This window comes from Symsagittifera roscoffensis, chromosome 5 (genome assembly GCF_963678635.1).
Source record: "Symsagittifera roscoffensis chromosome 5, txSymRosc1.1, whole genome shotgun sequence".
Taxonomy (NCBI): Eukaryota; Metazoa; Xenacoelomorpha; order Acoela; family Convolutidae; genus Symsagittifera; species Symsagittifera roscoffensis.
The window spans coordinates 47759903-47783326 of record NC_087066.1 but is presented as its reverse complement, the minus strand read 5'-3'; the positions used below and the strand labels follow the sequence as shown (position 1 = coordinate 47783326).

Sequence of the window (23424 nt, the reverse complement as noted above, 5' to 3'; positions counted from 1 at the left end):
CAGAAAGAGTAACCATAAACCGTGACAATGAGGTGATATATGTAGATAAAGTACCAACAGGACTTAAAGCTGCAGTTTTTTTATACGACATACAACAACCAACGAAAAAGTTACACAATCCGGCGTTCATTAACATTTTAACTGCTCTCAACTTGAATGAAAACCTGGTAATAAATCGAAATGCCAAAAACGCGGTTCAGTCAGCGTCTTTTAACGCTCAAGAGAAACGAGAACCCGGACCCTCAAGAACCCGCTCAACATCGCCCACTTGGCAGGAAAAAAGTAGTGCAAACCTTAAGAGAAGTAAAAAACACAAACGAAAAAGTCTCAGCGGTAATAGAAAATCCCGAAACCAAAAACGTAAAAAAGAGTCAGAAGAAGGCTCTGACTCATACGGAACGCCCCATAACGATTCAGATTCTCCAACGTCAGAAAAGACGAAGGCGCAAACAAAACAATGGGAAAATTACCAAGATTGAAGAAAAATTGTTGAAAACTAAATACAGTGACAAAGGTTCCGAGTTATTTGGTAGTGTGAACAACTTGATAAAAGCAAGCAATTTGTCGCGAAAGAAAGTTAAACATTTCCTTCATACTGAACCTTCTTACACAAAATATCGAACTGTGATCCGAAAAACGCCGCGACTCAAGGTCATAGTTTACGATATCGACGAAATCTGGTCATTAGATCTGGCCTTTGTTGATAAACTTGCCCAGTACAACCATGATGTTAAGTTTCTGCTTGTTGCAGTTGACTGCATGTCCCGCTATCTCAGAGTGCAACCCTTGAAATCAAAGTATGCTACTACAACAGCAGAAGCGTTCAAACTAATGATAACGACAAAACAAGCGGAAAAAGTATGGGTGGACAAGGGCACAGAGTTTAAAGGGTCCTTCGAAGCATTATGTAAAAAGAAAGGCATAAACACATATAGCACAGAGAGCGAGAAAAAGTCCGCATTCGCTGAGAGAAATATCCATTCCTTGAAAAATCTTATTTATAAGTACTTGGAGGATAAATGGACTAACTCATACATTGACAAATTGCAAGTTTTTGTCAATGCAAGTAATTCGAGAACAAATCGTGTCACAAATCTTGCACCAAATAAAGTAACTAAAAAAGATGTTCCTCGCCTGATTTCATTAAGAGCAGAACAGTCTTTGAAATTAGTTCGACGTCCAAAGCTTTATGTTGGTGATTATGTTAGACTTGCCAAAGTAGACATACGTTTTCGCAAGGGTTACAAACAATCGTTCACCGATGAAGTGTTTGAAGTTTTTGACATACCAACACGAAATCCCCCAACATACAATTTGATTGATTCTAACAGAGAACCGATTGAGGGAAAATTTTACGAGTCTGAACTAATTCGCGTTCTGGAGAAGGACAATCATGACTGAGGGCACTTCCAACAGCCTTTTCACCCATACTGTTCCCCCTTCCTTCACAATTACTCTAGTTTCATCTGCATCAATGAACGTTTTTAAAGATAACACTCTGGCCAACTTCAAAAATCTCCTGAGTGAAGAAATAAATTTGCAAGGTGAATGGAGAGTAGCAGTTACAGAAATTACCTTCCCTACTCAGATAAACAACGTAACTGACAACAACATTGTGTACTACAAAAAAGATCGGGTTATAGCAAGCATGAAAGTTGAGAAAGACAAGATCTCCAGACCTTACCTTGGAGAAACAGCAAAAATAACAAAAGGAGAATATACGAGCATTGATCAAATACTGGACGAGATTCGTCGAAAGACAGAATTAGAGAAGTTGGATTACGTAATAGATCCAATAACCAAACATCTTTCCTTATGGCTGCATTATTGGGAAGGTATAACTTTTTCAAGCCAGCAAATTCCTAGTCTACTTGGATTCAAAGGCGTCAGAGATGGAACTGGTTATCATATAGGTTACAAACAAGGAAGCACGAAACATAGCACATTCTCTACCCAAGATCTAATTGCTGACTATCCCGTTGATGTATGCGCTGGTACTTAGCTTAGGTTTATTTATCTGGACATAATTCATTATCAAATAGTCGAAGACACAAAAGCACCTCTTTTACGAGTCATTGATACAAATCGTCGAGTGAAAAACGGTTACGCATGTACAATTGAACCGAATCATCGTAAAGTGTTTAGTAATTTGGATTTTAAAAAACTTTTGGTCAATAATATTTCCAATATTTCTGTGAACTTGCGCACAGAAACTGGAGGACTTGTTCCCTTCGCTGGAGGGGGAAAAGTTGTTCTGACTTTGAAATTTCAAAAGTTTAGCAATTGATCAAAATGGATTCATATTACCACAACCAAGCAAACCTACCACATTTCTCGGGGCATTATAGACAACGAGGCAGTGGCTTCGAAGCATTAGCCTTGGGAATAGGAAGAGTCGCACTTCCACTGGCTCGAAAATTTGTGATACCCGCGGTTAAAAAACTCGGAAAAGAACTACTTCTTCAGGCAGCTCCAGAACTGATAGAAGTTGCAACAAAAAGAAAAAGTCCTAAGCAGGCACTCAAAAGCACCGTTAGAAAAACAATCAAAAAGCAAGTAGGAGGAGGAAGTAGATCTCGGAAAAGTCATCCGAAAAGAACGACGGCGTTTAAACGAAAAACGAGACGCGTCATTCCCAGAAAACGAACTGCAGAGAGAAGTCGCTCCGATTTCTTTACAAGGGTTAAAAATGATTTCTAATTTAATCCCGAGTGAAGCAACTCACAGCTCCTTGGACTTATTTGAGAAACCGCCTTTACTTGTCACTTTTGAAAATGCATTCACCCAAAAAATTGGACCTTCCTACTCTCCTGATGGTCCTATGCTCGAGTTTGAAGTACTCGGCGACAGAAATAATTTCATCGATCTTCAACGTACTCGTTTGGAAATAGTTGCACGAATTGTTCGAAGCAATGGAAACGAGCTTCGAACGCATGCTACAGAGGCGGCAAACAGAGATACGCCGTATTTTGTTAACAATCCTTTATCTTAATTATTTTCTGAGTGTACACTGTCTCTGAATGGTGAAAAAATATCAACTACCAATGCTAATTTTGCCCATAAAAGCTTTATTGAGACCGAGTTTTCATACGGTAATGATGCCAAGAAAACATGGTTGGCTTGTCAAGGTTATTATTATGAAGAAAATCCATCAGCCATTGACGGTGCTGGAAGGAGAGCTGATGATGTTACGGAGCGTAAAGGTCTCGTTGCGGCCTCGAACGAGCTGAAGCTATTTGGTAAAATTGCTTGCGACTTTTTGTCGTGTGACAAGCATCTACTTAGCGGTGTGACAATAAGATTGTCTCTTAGACGTTCTCCTAATGATTTTGTTGTCATATCTGAAGATGCAGCTAAACACTACAAGGTCCAAATAATCGAAGCTAACCTCTATGTCAGAAAGATGACTGTGACTGACTATGTTCTCTCATCAATAGAAAAAACTTTGTTGAAGAAACCGGCAATTTACAATTACATCGAAGTAGTACCAAAAACGTTTCTCGCAACTGCAGGAGTACAAAGCTGGCGACAAGAGGATGTTTTTGCAAAAGAACCTGTTCGAAGAATGATAGTAGCAATGAGCATAAACGAAGCATATTTGGGTACTAATAGAACAAACCCTTTTCATTACCAAAAATTTGGGTTGAATGAGATCATTGTGTACAGAAACGGTCTACCCATTGCCGGAACTCCCATCTCAACATCAGACAATAAAAGAATTTATTACAATACGCTTGAGGCTCTTGATTTTGTTTTAAACACTAGTCATGGAATCAGTCTCGCTAATTATGATAATCATTATATTATGGCTTTTGATCTCACGTCTACTCAGGAGGCTTCACACGATTTTATTCATCCTGAATTGACCAATTGCACTATTTCGCTCGAACTCAAGTTTGGCGCAGGTCTCGGTAATAACGTCGAGTTATTGTTTATGGGAGAGCGTGCATCAACAGTTTATGTGCGTTCAGATAGAAAAATTACCAAAAACACTCTTATGACCTAAGATAGACATGGATAATCTTCAACTAGTAGAAATTATTAACCGTTGTAAACATTTGAAATATCGCTTTAGAGGTGTTTTTCCGGCAGATTTGCCATGCTCTTCAGTACTGAAAAACGATAATACGTTCATGATTATGAATGCCTCACCATCGGATCAACCTGGAACCCACTGGTTGCTTTTTGCTCAAGCTGGAGGACAGATATTCTTCGCAGATCCTCTAGGTAAATGATTATGTGTTTATCCCCTCGTGTACAAGAATATGCGACGTACAATTCACGAGGGAAATCAACTACTGTTGAAAAAACCAATACAATCAGCTGATTCAGTGTTATGCGGACTTTATTGTATTTATGTTGCTCATGTTATAATTACAAACAAATTTCCAATAGGTTTCAAACTTAATGATCATGATTTGATAAGATTTGTCAAACATATGTTATTCTAAATTAATTTATTGATGTTTTTGTAAAATTTATAAATTCGTTTTTTTTTTCAATTGATTCTTATTAACAACATAGTTTTTTTCCTGCAAGTTTATGTGAACCGCGAAAAGTTTCCTATCAAGTCCTTCGAAATATTAAGGCATGGCCGTTTGGTTTAAGGGGCAATAGCTAACCCGGCGTTGCTTGTCGCTACGCTCCTCGGGAACGCCTCTCGCTTGTGTAGTAACATTTTTTTTTTTGATATACAAGAGCGAAAGAAAACCAATATTTAAAACTTGAATTTCTTCTCCATGATAAATTTCACAAACAAAGTGTTTGAATCAATTTCCATACAACCATACCCACTTAAAATTATGTCAATTATTTTAGAAAACTCAGCAGCGTTTTCACCATTCAAAATATTAGTAAAGCGTTCAATTGTTACGTTAGTAATCAGGTCAGTTTGAGTTTGAACAGATTTAGTCTTCGAGCCGAAGCAAACTTGAGGCAATCGTCTCCGAACTGGAACACCACTAACATCTAAGTTGTTGATGGAGTTATAATTCACAGCTATTTTCAGTTTTTCCATCAGAGGGCCAGACAATTCATAGTTAAAGCAACCCAAAATTAAATATTTGAATGTAGAGAGAAGACAAGGAACAACGAAGGCTTTTGAAGTCATCTTGTTAAGTAAATCGGTAGACTCTTTTGTGAATTCGACCAGCACATGATAAAGTTTTTGGTTGTCAATCGAATGATTGCAAAAATCTAATTTATTCGAATGGGAGAATACCGCAAAATTTGCTTTTGAAGCGAAGCCTGAAAAGTTGGGTTCATAATTCAGGATGAAAAATTTGTAATTTTTACGGAACTGTTTGAAATAATCAGGGGATTGCTCATACATTGCTTCAACCATTGCTTTGAAGTTTCAATAGAATAACGAGTTGATAATGTTACACAACCCGACAGTTATCATCGTTTTCACTTTCGCATTCCTTTTCAGAGCATGAAGATTTTTTAGATTTGTTTCGTTTTTTTCTAAGTTTTTCAGTCACGTCGCAGTTTTTTGCTTTCGTCAACCTTTTAATTTTTGTGTAATTGTCCGCCAAGGACTCGAATTCACCAGTTGACAAAGTTATTCCTTGTCGATACTTGAAAGTTCCCTCTTCGTCTTTTTTGTACAATTTGATAGTTAGGTAAGTACCGGTCTGTGCGAATGTTTTTGCACCGACTCTAACTAAACGTTTATCATTCGAAGATATATCCCTAAAATCATCGAAATAGTCTACATCCGTTTCAAGAGAAGCGTACATTATAAATGAATAACAACCAACTGGTTTTTAGTGTGGAACGTTGAAGAATGACTGATCACAGTATACGAGACAGATCATGCGCTCCCAAAGTAAAAAATTAGGTGATAACGTTTACGAGCGCCCTAAGCCATATTGATAAGACTTAATCACCAAGGATATAATTTCTTCAACGATAAACCTCTTTTTATATGGGTATTTTGTTACTTTTTCCCCCGGCTATACTCTAAAAATCTTCTAGTGTTATTTATTGTGACGGTTATTTTAATGACTGTTATGAATCATGGTAATGAATTTCTAACAGCATAAAAAAGAATGTCTGGCAAACTATCATGAAAACTTGATTTTGAGTGCTTTCGCCCGTAGCCACTATAATAAAGCTATCACACAAATCTAAAAAATCGGGTTTTCACATTCATTCCTAACATGACCTCAGGCGTCATGCTTAAAAGAATGAATAAAATTTGATAGCCTCGCCTAGAAAGTTATTAGCTTTGACCTAATTGAACTATGCCACCCCTTTCCTGATCTCATTCTCATTTATAAACTTTTCATACTTTTCATTCTCTCAATTTCATTTCGGTAGTTCAGTCATTTCATTTTAACAAAACTTTAAACCTCTTCAAGTCATGACTAGTCCTTTACAAATAATCTCAGTGTCTGATCGAGAAAGAACAATTATCTACCAAACATACACGAGAGAGTCGATTGCAGTCATCCATCAACAGAAAGAGAGAGTCTCTCCGTCTACAGCAAGTCCGTTCAATGACTTAGCTCCCCGAAAAAACGACGAGAATCAAAACGAGCAATGGACTACAAAAAGTGATATCATGCTACCGAACTACCTCCTTGATCACATCAATCTACTTAGACAGAATCGAAAACGAGAGTTGCACTATTCACGAGAGCTATCCGGCATTAGAAAAGACGGAGATAAACGACACAACCTCGCTCGAGCAGTCTCCAAGAAAAATTCTCTTCGCGTATGACTGCGAGTCAATGCCGTTGTATGAAAATCAGGAGGGATGTATTCGTGATTATGCAGAGCGCGAAGCGTACTGGGATATTCCGACAGCAATGTCTCCCGAGTCGTTTGTTAGGGGAGCAGTTTCAACTCCAGAACAATCAACTTCCTATTCGGATGCTCGGGTTTCATCTAGTGCGGAAACAATTGATCTAGTCACCCCAGATCTCATTCAAGGCACTCCTCCAAATGCAGCTTGCTATGCGCCAAAAAAGAGAAAACTACAGTTTCGAGGTTTCTAATAACTTAAACAAAAAACATTCCTTTGTTTCAAATTTTATTCCAAAGTTTTATATATTCATTTTTGCTTGATTTGACTTCTAAGCTGTTTTAACATTACTGTGTGTATATTTTTTGTCTCAGTTTTAATTTTGCTTAATAGATCAATTAAAGTTTGCCCCGTAAAGTTTTCAGCAAAATGTAAAAGAAAAACTAGAAAAAAATCACAAATCGAGAAAAATTTTATGCTAAAATTGTTGTTTGAGAAAGAATGAGAGAGAGAGAGAGAGAGATAAATACACTTGCTCAGTAGTGAACCCCATTTGGAATATCCTTTTCGGGATATTGCTTTCTTTTCAAAAGAAAGATAAATATGGAAGGGTCCAACATTTTCTTGTTGGTATTCCAACCATATTTATTTGGCTTTTTTATCAAACACTCTCTGTTCTCTCTCTCATCATACTTTGTGCCCGGTGGGGTTAGCCAGGTCTTACGCAAAGTAACAGAGAGTGTTTTAAGCCATAAATCTGCTTTATATTACATTCATATACATATTTTGGGTGTAAAACGGACAATTTTTTGGTAAAAATGTGAAAAAAAGAAAATTTATGTTTTTTTTTTCGAAAAATGAACATGACCCTTAACCCTGCTCAGAAATTCATGGCAAATTGATTGAGGGTAGTTTCAATGGATTTGGAGAGAAAAAAGTTTTTTCCCAATTTTTTTTTCAATATTTTTACAAAAATCAGATTTTCTCAAAAAATCACAACTTTTTAAGCGTCTCTTCTCAATGATTGGGCTATCATTGTTTTTTTTTTAATTTCTACGCTTGTCCTTATTACGTATCAGATAGTTCCTAAAAATTTCAAACCACATTCAACTGAATTTAAAACGAGAACGAATAATTCAAGTTAAAAATGAAGGAAAAAAGAAGTTAAAAAATTATGTTTTTTAAATTTCGAACACGACCAGTAGAACTGTCCTCGAGGTCCCACAAAACTTACTGGTTTTTTTGTTGATAGATTTAAAAGACACTTTTTTAAACATTACTTTTCCTTTTTTTCACAACATAAAAAGTTTGAGGTTTTCCTTTAGTTTGAAAAAAAAAATTTCACTTGAAATTACAGAACGGGAGGCGTTCCCGAGGAGCGTAGCGACGAGCAACGCCGGGTTAGCTATTGCCCCTTAAACCAAACGGCCATGCCTTAATATTTCGAAGGACATGATATGAAATGTTTCACGGGACACTGAATGACATGAAGGAAACTTTGATTCCGATATCTTTTACACATTCAAATGACAATCTATGCTTATCATGCATCGGTAACTATCAAGGTATCAAATTTGCAAAATTTTCATTTTTTAAGTTTACTATTTTTTTTCAACTTAATTAGTTAGGTGAGGGCTTTACTTTCTGAATACTTTTATCTCATAAATCTACTTTTTATTATACCTATTTACGCAAACCAAGAAGTGGGCTTGAAATCATTAGGAAATTAGTGTTTCACGGTTAAAATTAGTCAGAAAAAGTTTTAGGCTCTATCTGAATCATTCTAAGCTTTAAATTTTGTAATTTAGTGCTGAAATGTTAATTGAAAGTCTAAACCAGTCCCCTAAAAAATGCAAAAACTTTATCGCTAACCCTTAAAATTAACAGCAAAAGTTTGAGGCTGTAAATGAATCAGTTTTTAGTATACAAAACCCCTGCACTTGAGCCGAGTGATGAGACATATAGAGCTTAAAGCTAGAATAAACCCTGTTTTTGGAAAGGAAAGTACTTATTGTCAAGACGGCGAAGTATAACTCTGGTTAATGGCTTCTACTTGCCCTTACCCGCAAAGTTTTTTGGTGCTAGTCACTTCTCGCTTTTGCTTTTTCATAACCAATTCTACTTCTCGAAATTCTCCTGAATTACTTCAGTAACTTCAACAAACAATGCCGAACTCTACTTCTATCGCGACACCTGTTCCTTGCCAGCAGTGCGGAAAAATACTGAGCTCTAAAAGGAACTTGAGAAGACATGAGCAAAAAGTTCACAAGATCCTTCCTCCCCCTCCTCCTCAAACTGTTTGCGATGAGTGTCTCGAATCATTCGAGAGTTTGTCGGAAGCCCGAGAGCACGTCGAGCTGGTACATGACATGACTTCGAATAGTCATTGTATCTATTGCCATACAATATTTCTCACCGCGGAAAGCTATGGACAACACTTGCTGAAGAAGCACGCATTGCCAGTTTGGGACGGCATTGAGACGACGTCTTCCGCTGCCCCAACGGAAAGCGCGTTCAGAGGCAAATTGCGTCGATACGATCTCAAAGTTGGTGAAAAAGAAATGGATTTGCTTCAAGTCATGACGCAAAACAAGGAGGAAATAGATGCTCTCATACTGGAAAGGGTCAAAGAGGGTCCGAACAAGGTGCAATTCCACGTGGAAGTGGGAATGATCAAAATTCCCACTGTGCAAGACGGGGGCAGTGGAAACTTCGAAAGGACCATGCTGTTTCTGAACACTAAGACATTGACAGTGTACTTCGAGGGAATAGCTGGGGATCAATTCTTGGAACTGATTGAACATATGGTCAACCAAGTCAATTCGTTCTCTTCTCATGGTAGCGGATGGATTATTGACAGAATTGAAAAATTGCAAATCAATTTCGCGGCCTTCTCACCAATAAGAGCAGGATCCTACCTCGAGCTACCTGATGCACTCAGCGCAGCATCTACTCTGCTCACAAATATCAACACTAAAGATGATGACCGTTGCTTTCTCTACTGCTTTGTTGCCGCATATCACAATGTGAATGAGCCGGCCCTCTACCCCACATCTAGACGGTGGCTGGAGAAAAACAAAGTCTCAACCTACAATCTCGACAAAGAAGGAATTGTGAAAATCAATGGGGAATACGAATTGCCAATGGGTCTGATGGATATGGACAGATTTGAAAAGTTGAACAATTGTCAAATCAACGTCTTCCGGTAAGCAAATTCTAATTGCCTTCTAAAAATTTTAAAATTCCTTCATTAATGTTCTTCACCTATTCAAACACCCTTTTTATTTCATTACAAACCTAGGTATAAAAATTATTTTTCTGTTCAGGTACAACGATGGCGAATTGTTGCCCATAAGAGTATCGAGCAGATTCACTACTAGCCTGATTGTGGACTTGTTGCTGCTGACAGATGGATCAAAATATCACTATGTGTTGTTAAGTGATCTCCAGAAACTGGTCGAGTACGTGCGGCACAAAGTGCACCGATTTCAATCTGAGATTTGTCACAAATGTTCCCACACATGCGCTTCATTCGAAACTCTGAGAAGACATCAAGAACTGTGCTACCAAGACGAAGATGTCGTCATAACAATGCCCAAGCCGGGAAAAGATGACCACAAGTTCAAAAACTTAACAGCTCGTTGGTACGTACCCAGAGTAATCTACTTTGATTTGGAGTCACTGCTCTTACCAGTATACGGACCGCAACCTGATCCGCGAAAATCTAGCACGCAAACAATTGAAATCCATCAACCGTGCGGCTACGCGTTAGCAGTAATCGAATTTGGGAAAAAAGACCTGTTAAAGTTTGAGCTTAAAAGAGGACCGAATGTGATGGAAGAGCTAATTAGCTCCCTTGAATCGTTAGCGAGACAAATTTACGTAGAAAAAAGGAAATATTACACTTTCACTGGTATAACAGACCAGGAACGGGAAGATGCTACAATTTGTTGGATATGCGAGAATGATTTTTCCGACAATGATCAAGTGGTACTTGATCATTGCCATTACACCAACAAGTTCCTGGGTTGGGCACACAATTAGTGTAACGTTAATAGAAAAACAACAAATTACATTCCAGTGGTAGCTCATAATTTGTCAAATTACGATTTACACTTTATAATCAAAGCGCTGGCAAAAAGCGATTCGGAAAACACTTTTTCCGTAATACCCGCATCTGAAGAAAAATACATATCCTTGACAATCTCAGTATATATAAAAACGTACACGGACAAAAACGGCAAAATCAAAAAACTCTACGAAAATCTGAGGTTCATCGATTCGTATAGGTTCATGCTAGCATCGTTGGCAAAACTTGTCGATAATTTGCCCAACGAAAAGTTTTTTCTGCTGGAGAACTATTTTGAAAAACTCGGCCACTCACCTGAAAAAGTCAGTCTGTTGAAACAGAAAGGGCATTACCCCTACTCATACTTCAACTCATTCGAAAAATTCCGAGAAACTCGCCTTCCCCCACGAGCAATGTGGAAAAATAGTCTAACAGGAGGGGATGTGAGTGTTTCAAGAAGCGAGTACAATCATGCCCTTAAAGTTTTCACCGAACTGAAGTGTGGCTCACTTGGTGACTACCACGACTTGTACTTGACTACAGATGTGCTATTGCTTGCTTCCGTTTTCGAAGCTTTTCGGGAAGTTTGCTATCAAACATACGGGCTGGATTGCGCCTGTTACTTTACGGCAAGTAACCTTTCCGGGGACGCCTTTTTAAAAGTTTGTAAGCCCGAACTGAAACTCTTAACGGACCGTGAACATCTGGACCTTGTGCAGCGAATGATACGAGGAGGCATGTCGTCGGTCTATGCGCACCGATTTTACAAAGCAAACAATAAATACCTCGACGATTTTTCGCTCTCAGAACCATCAAGCTTCATCCTCAATATTGATGCAAACAATGTGTACGGGGGGATAATGAAACACTGCCCTTTGCCATTAAACGATTTTTCAATAGTTGAAAAAAGTCTGGCAGACATACTGCTCACCAGCGAAACCTCAGAGTGGGGTTATATAGTTGAAGTCAATTTAACCATACCCCAAGAGCTTCACGACTTCTTTGCTGATTACCCCCTTGCCCCCTCTCGTGAAGTAGTGGACATCGGTGCAATGAGCAACGAGCAAGTCGACATGTTGGGAAAATTGGGAATCACCACACTGCCAAAAGTTCCAAAGCTTCTACAGACCTTGCATCCTAAAGAAGGTTATGTTTTGCACTACCTTACCCTAAAATTGTACCATGAGCTGGGAATGGAAATAACTCACCTCGGAAAAATTCTTCAGTTCCGCCAAAGTCACTGGATGGCACCCTTTGTCGACTTCAACACCCGCCTACGAAAAGCCGCGGTAAATAAATTCCAGGAGAACTTCTACAAGCTAATTGTTAATTCAGATTTCGGTAAGACAATGGAGTTTAAGTTAGGAAGAAAGAAGCTGGAGATTGTAAAGAATGAGAGAGAACTTTTACAAAAAACAGCTCTGAGCACAATGAAAAGCTGTCAAATCATTGACGATCAATTAGCCACAATTAGCTTTTCAGTAACAAAAATATTGTGGGATAAACCTATGATAGTTGGTGCGACCATCCTAGACCTCGCCAAGCGTTTCATGTTTCAGTTTCATTATCAAAAAATGAAACCAAATCTAAACTTGGAACTCCTTTACTCCGACACGGATAGTTTAATTTACGCTTTAAAAACTGATGACGTTTACCGAGACTAGGAGAAAATAAAAGCTGATTTCGACTTTTCAAATTACGATAAGAACCATTTCTTGTACGAGGATACCAACAAGAAAGTTGTGCTGAAGTTCAAAGACGAGACTGGTGGGAAGCCGATCAGAGAATTCATCGCCCTAAAACCGAAACTATATTCGGTCGTCCTTAATGGTAAATAAAATTTAAGCCACCCTTCCACCCCCCCATTCCTACCTTTTACAGAACAAAATTACCACCACCAACCTACCTACACCCCTTAATTTGTTGCATTAAACAATGGGCATTTAGCTGATTAAGGCAACATTATACAATGTTGCCTAAACGTTTATTTATCTGACAACATATTCCCTCTTTTTTCCTCTTTTTCAATCATAATTTAGAGTCTTCTGCTCTTTTTTGGTAAAATGAATCAAATTTTGTTCGGTATAAATTGAGTTGCTGAAGTGAAATGAAGCTATCCCCTACGTTGTAGAAAAGAATAATAATTTTGCTTCTGTTTAGAAGGTACTCAAAAATTGAGTGCCAAAGGAATTAAACGGAGTGCACAGAGAGAACTGGTCCACCAAACCTTCAGGGACACATTATTCACTGGAAAAACAATGAGAGTGTACAACTACAATATAGTTTCGAAAGGTCACACCAATATGACAGTGAAACAAAACAAACTTGCATTATCACCATTCGACTCAAAACGTTTTCTACTTTTCGACGGAATTTCGACAGTGCCCTTTGGCCATAAAGCCGCTGAAGAAAATGCTTTTCTAGAAGACATTTACATGGACACCGAGTGGGCCAACTCATACAATGAAACTGATAACAGTTCTCCCGATTTTACACTTCCGGATTGGGGATTTTTACAGCGGCCCTACTCAGAAGCAGAGCTGCAAGAAGAAGAAGAAGCTTCTAGTAGCCGAGTCCGTGAACGTCCCCCTATAAAAAACCCGTTTATTTTATCTGAAGCTTCAGAAGAACGAACATCTAAAAAACAGCGCAAAGAAAACCAAAACAATAAACATTAAAGTCTGAAACATATATTTTCAGATGATTTTTACTGTTCGTCCTTTTTATACTTCGACTTGTATTTGTTTTGGTTTTTACCAATTTTTAACTAATAAAATACTCGTATTGAGCTCAATCACTGTTTTAACATAAATAGCTTCAGGCAAATAAACTAGTAGACGCAAACCAAGTGTTAATTCAAACAAATGTGTGAAATCCTTAGGCTTGTTTTCAATAACAAACTTTAATAGCATGACAAATCTTTGACGAAAAGAAAGAAAGCCAGGAAATGATATCCACATGAAACTAGGACGAAAAAGAAAAGTTCAGGAATTAGGACGATTAATTTTAATTATCGCGGGAAAAGGGACTGCTTTAAAAGGAATTAGAAAGAATTATTGTATCGCGTCCCGGTTGTTGAGCTCAGCTTAACAAGATCCTAAGGAGGGGGTCTTTTACTTTAGGGGTGGGAACTTGCGATCATTTACAAAATCCTAGGATAGGGGTCCTCCAAAAAAATTAAGGACCCCTTTCCTAGGATTTTGCTTTAGGTGAGGACCCCCCCCCCCTTAGGAAGGACCCCCCTTAGGATCCGGGACACGATACAATACTACTGTCAGAATTCTTCAGGTTGAAAATTGTAACTAATTCCTTGCTTTTATCAAGAAATATGCTCGCTTCTGTTTATTTTACAGTTTAACAAACATAATTGGGTTATCGTATTTGTCATCAAAACTCAACTTTCTGAATGACGATATCACAATTATTGAAGAATTTAAGAGCTCTAGGTGTTTTATTCTCAAGGTACCTGATTATTTTCAAAGAACCACTCTATCATAGTACTACCCATTCTTATAAATGCTAATATGAATGCCCTTAAGTTAACCTTTAATAAAATTATCGGACAACTTATTGAAGTTCTGAAATAATTCTGACCTCCAAATTTAAACTAAATCGAAATACTTCTTTGACTCTTAGCGTTTGCCATTTTTGCGGCTTTTTGTGTTTTTTTTTCTCTGAAAATTTGCATGACAAATTGTTATTGAAGGAAACGAATTTTTAAATTGTGCTCTTGAAATATGGAGAGTTATCAAATGTTCAGACATCCAGAAATATTTTTTATAAGAGTAATCTGCAAAGTTTGAGCATTTTTTGTCTGCAAATTAAATTTTTATGTGACATTGAGATATAATTTTTGAGTGAAAAGTTAGTTTTTGCATATAAAAAATGTCTGAAAAAGGCCATTTGCTCTTTTTCATTGTTTTTTGTCTAACCGAACTTTTTGCTGCAAATTATAAAGCAAAAGTAGATTTCTCCGAAAAAACGCAATCATTTCGCATTGCTCTTTTTTCAGTCCAAATGCAGTTTCGAAAGTTCGCTTGCAGTTTTCACGATATATCTTTGTCTCAAGGACAGAATTAGTTCTAAAATTTGAGACGTTGTCCGATGAATTTGTTAAAAGATATACAGTGCTGATTTAAATTAACCGGAAAAAACGCGTTAAACTTGAAATTTAAAACGATTTTTTTTTCAAATTGGGTTGAGTTTAGGTCTTTTGGTTTTTCCTAGTTAATCAAAAATTACGCCGAAAATACCCAGTCGATCACAGACATAATTATATCAAAGTGAGCCCTTACGTGGCCCAACAAACTTTAAGAAGGGTACAATCTCCAAAATATTGTATAAGTAAATTTATTACTGTTTGATAGACAAAAAGGTCTTTTTTATTATATAAAATACCAATTTCTTATTTAAAAAGTTTTAAAAACCAATTGCATTTTTTTGGAGAATATACCCTTCATAAAGTTTTTTGGGCTACATAAGGGGCTCACTTTGATATAATTATGTCTGTGATCGACTGGGTATTTTCGGCGTAATTTTTGATAAACTAAGAAAAGCCAAAATCACCCTTTTTGGGTTAAAATTTCGGGCCCGAATTTGGCAAAACAAATTACAACATATTAGTTCTGCTAAAATTTTAAGCAAAATTTGTCTTTATAAGTTTTCATCTAAACTCAAACCAATTTGAGAAAAATGGGTTTTAAATTTCAAATTTAACGCGTTTTGTCCGGTTAATTTAAATCAGCACTGTATAAGAGAATTGCAAAAAATGGAACTGACAAAATTAATTAAAAGAGCAAATGATCTCTTTCAGAAAATTTTTGCATGCATGAGCAGAAGCGAGTGAGCTGGCTTATAACACTTTTTTTAAGCCTAATTTAAGCCTTTAAATGTAGTTTACTCCAGTCTAGTTTGTTTTTGCAGTTGTTCAGCGCTATATTGGGAATAAAAAGACTCAAAAAAATTCTGCAAAAAAATGTAAAAACAGTGTTGATTTTCTGTTTCTTTTTGTCTTTTTTCTACAAAGCGGTTGTTCATTTTGCCTATTTTACCATGATTGTCAAAATTTCTGAGTTGTAGTTTTTTGTTCACATCCTTTTATCATACCACGCAGAAATTTTTTAAATCACACTACGCACGAACTTATTTCAACGCCTAAGTGTATAAACAATTTATTTTTGTTCCGACCGATTAAAATGGGAGGAATTTTGTGTTCGGATGTGTCTTTTTTTTTCTTCCACGCAAAATCATGTACCAAAAGTCGAGGAGTGGGCTGAGCGTCATATTAAAGTAATATCATATTAAAGCGTTCCAGTCGTAATTCGAACGACTTTTTAAAAAGTTCAAAAAGTTGTCCTAGTATCGAGAAAACCAGGTATAAAGTTTTTGATTCTTAGTCTAAATTCGAGTATATGAAGCGAGCGAGCTGGCTTAAAATAATTTTTAATGCCTAATTTAAGCCTTTAAAAATAGTTTATTCGGGTGAAGTTTGTTTTTGTAGTTGTTCAGCGCCATTTTTAGAAAAAAAAATTCAATAAAATTCTGCAAAATAATGTAAAAACAATGTTGATTTTTTGTTTGATTTTTTGTAAAAAAATATTTAAGAAAAGAGTTCTTTTGCTGTGATAATTGAGGAACACCATATACTATTTGCACCTCAGCTGTTTTTCTGTTCAACACTATTTGCTCCGTTTTTCTGTACTATTTGCACTATTCTCGTTTTTCTGTTCAGCGACAATTTTTTTCAAAACTATTGTTTTATTTAGGTCTTCCATGACGTTGCGATCGAAAGAATCGTTGAGATGGGAGTGTCCAAAGGTAATGAGACATTTGACGCAAATAAGTCCTCACCCGCTAAGGCCGAGGATCCGGACTACGTGACAAACTGGCTTATAGCCTTTCTGGCCGCAGAAAACAACTCCATGCCTGAGATCCAATTTCACGCTAAGATCCACGACAGAGCAGTTCATAATAGCCATCGCGAGCCTCCTTGGCGTCGGTCTACTGAGTACTTTGCCGTGAAATATATTCTGAAGCATTATCTGACATGGCATTTGGGTTCGGTGCATGGAATGCTAGCATACAAAAGTGTTGCCCTGCTAGCTCTGGTTGAACTGGCAATGATGACGCTTCATTCCTTAAATGTTGACATGGGACTTCAGTTAATGACGAAAATAGCGCGAAGAATGAAAAAATTGGAAGTTCTAAGAGACGATGCGCCTGAGGAAGAACTGCCTCAAAAGAGTAGCAAGGATATTTCAAATGCGTTCAAACAAGGTTCGTTTCAATCTATTTTTTACAAGGTACAAAAAGTTTTAATCCGTGTTATCGCTTTCAGCCCTCGAAGTTTTTGACTCTGTTTGTTATTTATTAACTCTTTGCTATTTGTTTTCTAAGTTGTTTTTATTTTAGACGAGGCAAATAATTTTTCTCAATGCTTTTTCTAGCAGACGTTTTTATTTTGGTTCTAATGATCGGGCGCCCAAGAATTTCTTTGACGACTAGAGTGGCCTTTTCAGAGCCACTGTACTATTGCATAATCACCGTTAACGTTCCAATAGAATCAAACAGAATTAACGTTATGTTCAAAGTCGAGCATAATGTCGGTATGTCTGTGTGCGACCGAAAAGAATAGTTGAGACTGGGTTTTGGGTCGAGCACAAACTCAAAACATACCTCGAGCACGACGGAAACATCAAATTTGAACAAGCACTGTCGAAAGATTTCGCAAGCTCGGTCGAAACATATCAATGTTTGGCCGAATTCCTATCTCGAGCTCGGCGGAAGCCTTTATTGAGCAGTGACGAATCATACCGATTGTCCGCGGCAGGAAAAAATCAAAAACAAAAGTTTCTGTTAGCATTAAAAACAAAAGTTTAGTTGAAAACGTAACTTCAATTAGCTTCAGTTTTTGTAATAAACCCATTAAATAGTTTCAGATAGCAAAAATGGACGCAACTGAAGTTAAAAAGATCTCAGTAAAAAAGGCGAAAAAAGTTACAGGCAAAATCTTGATGATACAATTGTTCCAAATCTTAGCTACCTTTATCAAACGCCGATATCGAGACTCGAACTCAGACCACGCCCTCCTTTATAGTTGAAGAAGATCACGGCGATGATTTCATCAGTAGAGTTGATAATGCCATCAAAACCTTCAAGGAATCCTCTAAGATACCGTTAAAATCAATGCAGAAATTAAAATAAGAAATTAGATTAAGAAATTTAGAAAAGCAGAAATTGCATTGTGAACTAAGTGTTTTGTCTGAGTTATTAAAAACGTTAAAGCGAAAAACTTTTTTGAAAACTTGGCACTTAACCAATCAACCTCAGGCCTGAAACTAGAAGATAGGGGGGAGTTTGAACATTGCAGAGTAGTCAAACTTCAAAATAAAAAATGAGTGACGTGTCCACAGCTTCCACAGCTTATCTTTCTTGCCCGTTACTTTCGAAGAAATATAAAACTGCAACTTTCACAAAGTCAGAAGGTAATGATTGAATTTTATAGCTTCCGTAATGGCAGAGTTTTTAAAGTGAATAGCTAGACAAGAGTTGACATTATCAAAATGAATCGCAATAATCAAAGAAAAGAAAGGACCTGGGAATTGACAGTTTTACTCGTCTGGAAAATTGAAAAAACGTTTATTTACCGAAAACAAAAATGGTTTGAGGGAGCAAATGTAAGAAAACGAAAAAGTATAAAACTAGAAATATTTACCTAGAGGGATCAGAGGCAAAAAATAAAATGCAGGAGTTTTTCCGTACAACCCTGCCAAGAAACACATAAAAGAGCAGGCAAATTAGCTGAAAACAATCATCTACCTAATAAGCAAGGGTATTGTAATCGTGTACAAATTTTTTTCTCGTAAACAGCGTTATATAGTTTTATCTACTTAGTGACCTTATTTTGAGTAGTTTCGAGAGGAACATAATTTTGATGCTCCCCTCTGTTTTGCACAAAATGCTGAATATCTCGAAATAAAAGTTTTATTTAAACGTTTTTCATGTAAAATTTTGGTTTTCAGTTCTACGGAAATTTGCCCAAGAGTTGTTGGCTCAGTTGGATTTTCATTCAACGCCGTCAATTGTGTATTTGGACAAGTTTTCCGCAATTAAAACATCTTTCTAGACAAAATCTCGCAGTTTTAAATTTAGTTTTTTTTCTCTTTTTTGAACTTATTGATTACCGTTTTCTTTCCCATCTGCCCGATTGCTAGGCTGTGTTCATGAGCTTTGCAAGTGGTGCGAAATTTTGACTCATCTTGGAAATTGTAGCAAAATCAACTGCACTTTTTTTTCCTTTTCCTTTTGAATGATTTTAGCAGAAAATTTTTGATAGGCAATCGAGAATCTGCCTCAAACCACGCCCTCCTTAATGGTTCAAGAAGATCACGGCGATGATTTGATCAGAAGAGTTGATAATGCCATCGAAATTTCTTTGGTTTTTCCAATGTAATAAAGATCAGCTAAAAAAAACTTTCAATGAATCCTCAAAGATACCGTTGAAATCAATGCAGAAATTAAAAATGTAGGAAATGATGAAATGCAGGAGTTTTTCCGTACAACCCTGCCAAGAAATGCATAAAAGAGCAGGCAAAATAGCTTAAAACCACCATATACCTAATCAGCAAGGGTATTGGAATCGTGTACAAAACGTTTTTCTTGTAAGCAGAGTTAGATAGTTTTATCGGCTTATTGACCTTATTTTGAGTATTTTCGAGAGGAACATAACTTTGATGCTCCCCTCTGTTTTAAACAAAATGCTAAGCATCTTGAAGTAGAAAATTTAGTTACAACGTTTTTCATGTAAAAATTTTGGTTTTCAGTTCAACAAAGTTTGCCCAAGAGTTGTTGGCTCAGTTAGATTTTCATTAAACGCCGTCGATTGTGTAATTGGACAAGTTTTCCGCAATAAAAACATCTTTCTGGACAAAATCTTGCAGATTTGAATGTAGTTTTTTTCTCTCTTTTTTGGACTTAGTAGCCACCGTTTTGTTTCCCATCTGCCCGCTTGCTAGGCTGTGTTCATGGGATTTGCAAGTGGCGCGGAATTTTGATTCATCTTAGAAATTGTAGCAAAGTCAACTGCAGTTTTTTTTTGAATGATTTTAGGAGAAACTTTTTGATAGGCAATCGGGAATCGACTTCAGTTCAAGGCCTCTTTATTGGTTGAAGAAGATCACAGCAATGATTTTATCAGCAGAGTTGATAATGCCATCAAAACGTGTTTGGTTTTCCCAATATAATAGATCAACTAAAAAAACTTTCAAGAAACGCTCTAAGATACTGTTAAAATCAATGCAGAAATTAAAATAGAGTTTAGATTAAAAATTTCAGAAAAGAAGAAATTGCATTCTGAACTAAGAGCTTTGTCTGAGTTATTAAAAACGTTAAAGCGAATTTTTTTTTCTGAAAATTTGGCACTTGACCAACTATCCTCAGGCCTGATACTAGAAGACATAATGGGGAGTGTGAACCTTGCAGAGTTGTCAAACTTCAAAATAAAATTTTTGCGATGTTTCCATAGCTTATCTTTACTGCCCGTTACTTTCGAAGAAATATAAAACTGGAACTTTCACAAAGTCAGAAGGTAATGATTGAAGTTAATAGCTTCCGTTATGGCCGATTTTTTAAGTGAATAGCCAGACAAGAGTTGACATTATCAAAATGGATCGCCATAATAATAAAAAAGAATGCACCTGGTAGTTGACAGTTTTCCTGGTCTAGACAATTTAAAAAAATTTTAATTACCTAAAACAAAAACTGTTTGAAGCAGCACATGTAAGAAACATATTAAGTAAAAAACTAGAAGTTTTGGTTTAGAGGGATCAGAGGCAAAAAAAAATGAATTGCAGGAGTTTTTCCGTACAACCCTGCCAAGAAATACACAAAAGAGCAGGCAAAATAGCTTCAAACAATCATGTACCCAATAAGCAAGGGTATTGCAATCGTGTAAAAAACGTTTTTTTTTTGTAAAAAGCGTTAAATAGTTTTATCGGCTTAGTGACCTTATTTTGAGTAGTTTCGAGAGGAACATAACTTTGATGCTCCCCTCTGTTTTGCACAAAATGCTAATTATCTTAAAGTAGAAATTTTATGTTTTTCTTGTAAGATAAGTTTAACTACAAAATAAAGGAATTGCAGGAGTTTTTCCGTAAAACCCCAGTTGATAAAGCCATCAAAAATTGTTTGTTTTTCCCAAGATCCACAGCTTATTTTTCTCGCCCGTTACTTTCGAAGAAATATAAAACTGCGACTTTCACAAAGTCAGAATATAATAGATCAGTTAAAAGTTTTTAAAGGAGTCCTCTAAGAAACCGTTGAAGTCAATGCATAATTTAAAATAGAAAATTAGGTTAAGAAATTCAGAAAAGAAGAAATTGCATTCTGAACTAAAAGCTTTGTCTGAGTTATTAAAAACGTTAAAGCGAATTTTTTTTCTGAAAATTTGGCACTTGACCAACTATATTCGGGGCTGAAACTAGAAGACAAAGAGGGGGTTTGAACATTGCAGAGTAGTCAAAATTCAAATTAAAAAATGAGTGATTTATCCACAGCTTATCTTTCTTGCCCGTTACTTTCGAAGAAATATAAAACTGCAACGTTCACAAAGTCAGAAGGTAATGATTGAAATGAATAGCTTCCGTAAGGGTAGAGTTTTTGAAGTGAATATCCAGACAAGAGTATATATTATCTAATTGATGCGCAATAATCAAAGAAAACAATGGACCTTGGAGTTGACAATTTTCCCGGCTCGGAAAAATGAAGAAGGCATGAATTATCGAAATCAAGAATTGCTGTAAGGAGCTCATGTACGAAATTTAAATAGTATATGCTAACAATTTTTTTACTTTTTGATAGGCAATTTGGATATTGCGAAACACGCCATTCAATGTATTTATTTTTTCGAATATGTTCTGTATTTCCTTTTAACATTCTTGTTTTTGGATCTCAGTTTGCTAAAAAAAAACATCTCGAATTTGTCCACCGATTACTGCTGCATTGGTTCAGTTGGGTATCCTCTGTCCGGAAGCGTCCATCCTGTCCCATAGGTGATACGGAGACACTAGGCACACGTCTCACTTAGAAGATGCAATAACCGTTGAATCGTCAAGTTCAAGAAAGTTAATTAAACTCGTTATCAGGTCCCTATTACAACTCGTTATCAGGGCTTATTACATGAGAGTTTCAGGCCCAGCTGGTTTCAAATGTTTAATTATGGCAAAAATTATTACAGTCTGCGGTGTTTTATTCAAAATTTGTCAATAGCATAGCCCTAACGCCCATTGCTATAAAGTGGGTCATAGGACACTCTCCCTTATATAAAGGATCATCGGGGACGATTTGTTCGAACGACTGCCTTAAAATAATCATTTTATCGTATAATGTAAATAAAGATGTCCAAGGGGCAATTGCGTGCCCTTTGTCTGTCCTTTCCATCATGAGCTTTCAATTTCCCCTAATTAATTTTATAATTTATTTTTAAACTTATTTCCATATTTTGTTAGCCCTGTTTGATAAATAAGTTCTTTCTTTTTTCTACTTTCCTTTTTTTCTGTTATTGTAAGCGGTTTTTTTCTATTTAAGATATGGAAGAGAAGATATTTTTACTCAATCGTATCGTGATATTTAAGATCAGCTACTTGCATTTTATTCCGACCAATCCATGAAGTGAATATAAGGCACTACTGACAAAAAACACCAGTTAGTCAACAGTTTCTTATATTCACTTCGGGGCAAGGTGGTCGGGACAAGGTGCACTTGCACTTTATCCCGACCAATCCATGAAGTGAATATAAGGCACTACTGAAAAGAAACACCAGTTAGTCAACAATTTCTTATATTCACTTCGGGGCAAGGTGGTCGGGACAAGGTGCACTTGCACTTTATCCCGACCAATCCATGAAGTGAATATAAGGTACTACTGAAAAGAAACACCAGTTAGTCAACAGTTTCTTATATTCACTTCGGGGCAAGGTGGTCGGGACAAGGTGCACTTGCACTTTATCCCGACCAATCCATGAAGTGAATATAAGGTACTACTGAAAAGAAACACCAGTTAGTCAACAATTTCTTATATTCACTTCGGGGCAAGGTGGTCGGGACAAGGTGCACTTGCACTTTATCCCGACCAATCCATGAAGTGAATATAAGGCACTACTGAAAAGAAACACCAGTTAGTCAACAATTTCTTATATTCACTTCGGGGCAAGGTGGTCGGGACAAGGTGCACTTGCACTTTATCCCGACCAATCCATGAAGTGAATATAAGGCACTACTGAAAAGAAACACCAGTTAGTCAACAGTTTCTTATATTCACTTCGGGGCAAGGTGGTCGGGACAAGGTGCACTTGCACTTTATCCCGACCAATCCATGAAGTGAATATAAGGTACTACTGAAAAGAAACACCAGTTAGTCAACAATTTCTTATATTCACTTCGGGGCAAGGTGGTCGGGACAAGGTGCACTTGCACTTATCCCGACCAATCCATGAAGTGAATATAAGGCACTAATTACAAAAAAACACCAGTTAGTCAACAATTTCTTATATTCACTTCGGGCAAGGTGGTCGGGACAAGGTGCAAGTGATGACATCACAGTAAGCTC

At 36.8% G+C, this 23424-nt stretch overlaps 1 protein-coding gene across 1 annotated transcript in view; it reads left to right on the top strand.

The window, feature by feature from the left end:
• Positions 1–23424, top strand: part of LOC134846761 (uncharacterized) — an 85871-nt gene that overhangs the window by 19181 nt on the left and 43266 nt on the right. Inside the window, exon 3 of the mRNA XM_063864152.1 lies at positions 16586–17096. Coding sequence (XP_063720222.1) covers positions 16586–17096 — 511 coding nt within the window. The remainder of the gene's footprint in view (positions 1–16585; positions 17097–23424) is intronic.